Source organism: Octopus bimaculoides, chromosome 25 (assembly GCF_046866305.1).
Source record: "Octopus bimaculoides isolate indiv1 chromosome 25, ASM4686630v1, whole genome shotgun sequence".
NCBI lineage: Eukaryota > Metazoa > Mollusca > Cephalopoda > Octopoda > Octopodidae > Octopus > Octopus bimaculoides.
The window spans coordinates 9,869,447-9,873,656 of NC_142952.1; the positions used below are offsets into that span (position 1 = coordinate 9,869,447).

Sequence of the window (4,210 nt, forward strand, 5' to 3'; positions counted from 1 at the left end):
ATGGTCTTCCCATGTTCCAGTAGCTCATAATGGACAACACCTTTCATGTTCCATCAAACACAGAGTAAGGATTTTTGTGGAATTCTGGTGTTGGTGTTGGCACAAACCTCTCATCTCGTGATAACCAATCTTTTTTCATTTTCTGTAGTGATGCAAAGCCCATTTTGCATCACCTGTAACAATGCACTCTAGAAATGACAGGTTGTTATTCCTGGTTAGAAGACTGCTGTAGATGGTGGAATGTTGTGTTCGGTTCTCAAGCATAAGCTCACGTGGGACCCAAATTCCCTCTTTACATGTTTTCCCAATTTGCTTGAGATGTTCTAAACTTTTCTTTGGTGTGGATTTGATACAATAGTCTCATTCTAAAGGTTGTCATTCAGAGTGAGTCATCTTCCAGAGCAAGGCTTATCGGATATGCCACAATCACCATCTTTAAACCTTTTAAACCAAGCTTCCACTGCATCTGGATTCACTTCACAAATGTTTTTCATTGCTTCTGTAGCAATGCTTTTCTTTCAAAACTCATACAGTAAACAATGGCGAATATGTCGTTTCATAAAGTTCTTATCATCCAAGGGTTAATTACCAAAATACGTAAAAAGCATCCAGTCCACACTGTAAAAACCTTGCTAAAACTGACATCGCCTGTGCTTGTGCCATGTAAAAAACACTCAGTCCATTCTGCTGGGTGGTCGGTGTTAGGAAGGGCATCCAGCTGTAAAAACTGTGAAAACAGACACAGAAATCTGATGCAGGCTCCTGTCAAACCATCCCACCCATACCAGCATGGAAGGCAGACATTAAACAATGATGAGATAGTTTCTCGTAACCGTTATTGTTATCTCTTAGGCAATAAACTGGCAAAGTCATTAGAACATCAGACATAGCCTAGTAGTTTTCCTTTTGACTCCATAGGTTTTGAGTTCAAATCCTGCCAAAGCCAGTTTTGCCTTTTATTCTTTTCAGATTCGATAAAATAAAGCACTGATCAAGTATTTGGTTCAATGTAATCAACTTGTGCTCCCACCCCTTCAAAATTGCTACCCTTGTGCCAAAACTTACAACAGTTTACTGTTATCTCTCCTATAGTTGGCAAACATGTCTGGCTTCAAGAAGGTGATGATGTAAAGGTCTTGATGCCTTCCTCAACCAAAGATGGACATTTGACGGTACAGTTTCAAGGTGTTACTCAGGATGTTCCACATCACATTGTACAACTCCGGGTAAGTTCTTCACCTTCCAAAATTCTTGGTAATTTCTGCATTGTCCCAAAACTTCTTTGAGGGTTTCCTAACAGTTTCATGTAATCTATTAAAATCTAGCCCTTTCACAGTGCCTAAGCTTTTCATTTCTCAATTGTTACCTTCTTTTACTTTTCTCCCATCTTATATTAACTTTTCTTTACTTAACTTAAGTGTTCCATTTTATTCTGATGCTATTCTTCATCTTCCCAACCTCTCCTATTAATGGTTTTATCCTGTTGTCTCTCTAAACTAGATCCTCATTAGAGTGTGCGTGTCAGTGGCAAAGAGTAACTAGGAAACTAGGGCATGCAGTGTGTGGTTTGGAGTGTGTAGGTTTGAGTGTTCCACCCTCCCTAGTTTTCTGTGGGAAATATAGTATTATATGCTTTTAAATATGGGGAGTCGGAAAATGAAAATAGTTTCACCCTTACGAAGCACTCATTCCTTCATTATTGTATTAATAGTGTGAGAAAGCAAAATGCTTTCAATTCTGTCAGTATACAAGAGGCCCTCAAAAAACTTTCAGTGGTTTCCTTTCAGTGGTGTTAAGTTGTCAACAGAAACATAGGCAAGGGATAGCAAATTTTTCACTGCTTGCCTTTCAGTGGAACAAATGAAGCCGCCCAACACTATGTAAGATAAAGTTCATTACATATTAATGTTTGTATCTTCAATTATTTTCCAGACCATGGGTACATTATTATAAAACAACCACTTATACAAGTGGGAGAAGTATGAACCAACAACAGATATTGTATGAGATTGCTTAATTCACTAGACACAAAAGGTAAATCTCCTTCAAATTACATTCTGCTGCCTCGAATTGTTGTACAATTTAATCCCAGATATGCAGAATAACAAGATTGTTGCTGGAATACCTTCAATCATAGGTCTCTCACTCAATAAGAAACGACCAGGGACTGAACAACATCAGAAAGTAAGAGAACACAGAAAAGAATATGGTTTTTTTTTTCTTTGAAGTATATTTTAAAGTTTTATCCCATTCAATGCAAACTTACACAAGAAAGTTGGTCAGACGTCTTAGATTTCACTTTTTATTTTTTAAATTTATTCTGTGTCAGATAATGTGACATTCAAAGAGTTTGTGGGTGCTGTTAGTAAGACTAGGAACATTTTTGAAAGACAGAAAATAAGTTTAATACAAGTTATAAAACATGTGTGATGAAAATTGCAATGAGTAAATTTGTGCTGAGTCATAGTTATACAGGATCTCTTTGCATTGCTTGAAGTCAAAATGAAATGATAGGAACAATTAATTAAATATACTCCATTTTGAAACGAACTAAATTTATATTTCAAATCGTTATATATATATATGTACGTATGTGTGGCGAGCTGGCAGAAACGTTAGCTCACCGGGCGAAATGCTTAGCGGTATTTCGTCTGCCGTTACGTTCTGAGTTCAAATTCCGCCGAGGTCGACTTAGCCTGTCATCCTTTCGGGGTCGATAAATTAAGTACCAGTTACGCACTGGGGATCGATGTAATTGACTTAATCCCTTTGTCTGTCCTTGTTTGTCTCCTCTATGTTTAGCCCCTTGTGGGTAATAAAGAAATAAGAAATAAGAAGTTTGCTTCCCAGCCATGGTTATAGGTTCAATCCCACAGAATGGCACCTTGAGCAAATGCCTTGGACAGACCAGAGCCTCGTGAGTGGATTTGGTAGGCGGAAATTGAAAGAAGCTTGTTTCGTGTGTGTCTCCTTGTCCTCACATCACATATCATCATCATCATCATCATTTAACATCCGTCTTCCATACTGGAATGAGTTTGACTGAAACCTGGTACGTTGCACCAGGTTTCAGTCTGATTTGGCATGGTTTCTACACCTGGATGCCCTTCCTAATGCCAACCACTCCGAGAGTGTAGTGGATGCTTTCTATGTGTTAGTTACAAGACACTGGGATCGGCCACGATTACGATCTCACTTGGCTTGACAGGTTTTCTCAAGCACAGTATATTGCCAAAGGTTTCAGTCACTTGTTTTCAGTATTCTTGTTTTCTGCACACATCTACAAAATGACTTTCTAAAATGAAATTCCATTATGCAGCTGAGGAGTACATTTTCATTGTACATTTTATGTAGTGTTCTCACTACACGAATAAATGAAGTTTGTACGAAGCGTATGTACTGCTATAACCTATTGAATTTTTGTTGCTTTTCTTCAAATTTTATTCACCAAATCTCTTGATTTTGTTTTTGGTTTTTACCCTACCAAATTCTGTTGCCTCAAACATTTTAAGTACCACATTTAATCTTTTGATTAAATCTATATATATATATATATATATAAATAAATATATTAAGTACGTGCGTTCGGTTGTCATTTCGTGTGTTGGTTCGTTCGCTCGTTAGTTTGTTCATTCGTTCGCTCTTTTGTCCGTAGGTACCTACGTACGTACGTTAATTCATTCGTACGTACCTACGTACATATGCGCTTACGTACGTACGTGCGTTTGATCGTTCTTTCGTTCTTTCATTCGTTCGATTGTTCATTCTTTCGTTCTTTCATTCGTTCGATTGTTCATTCTTTCGTTCGATTGATCATTCATTCTTTCGTTCGTTTGTTCGAACGTACGTTCGTTCGTTCGCTCGTTTGTTCCTTCGTTCGTTGGTTTATTCTTCCGTTCGTTCGGTCGATCGTTCGTTCGGCCGATCGTTCGTTCATTTGTTTGTTTCGTTCGACCGTACGTACGTTCGTTCTTTTGTTCGTTGGTTTGTTCTTTTGTTCGTTTTTTCGATCATTCGTTCGTTCTTTCCTTTGTTCGTTCGATCGTTCGTTAGTTCGTACGTACGTACATTCATTCATTCGTTTGTTCGTATGTTCGTTCGTACGTACTTTAGTTAGTTCATACGTTCGTTCGTTCATTCATTCATACGTATATACATATGTAAATACGTACGTTCGATCGTTCGTACGTTGGTTCTTTCGTTCGTTCAT

General features: G+C 38.0%; 1 protein-coding gene across 4 annotated transcripts in view; it reads left to right on the forward strand.

The window, feature by feature from the left end:
• The window catches only part of LOC106881740 (unconventional myosin heavy chain 6), a 261,243-nt gene extending 257,831 nt beyond the window's left edge, over positions 1-3,412 (forward strand). For all 4 annotated transcript variants that reach the window (XM_089341738.1, XM_089341740.1, XM_089341739.1 and 1 more), the window contains 2 exons: positions 1,093-1,226; positions 1,933-3,412. In XM_089341738.1, the coding sequence (XP_089197864.1) occupies positions 1,093-1,226; positions 1,933-1,953 (155 nt within the window). In that variant the 3' untranslated portion in view covers positions 1,954-3,412. The remainder of the gene's footprint in view (positions 1-1,092; positions 1,227-1,932) is intronic.
• Positions 3,413-4,210: the final 798 nt, after the last annotated feature.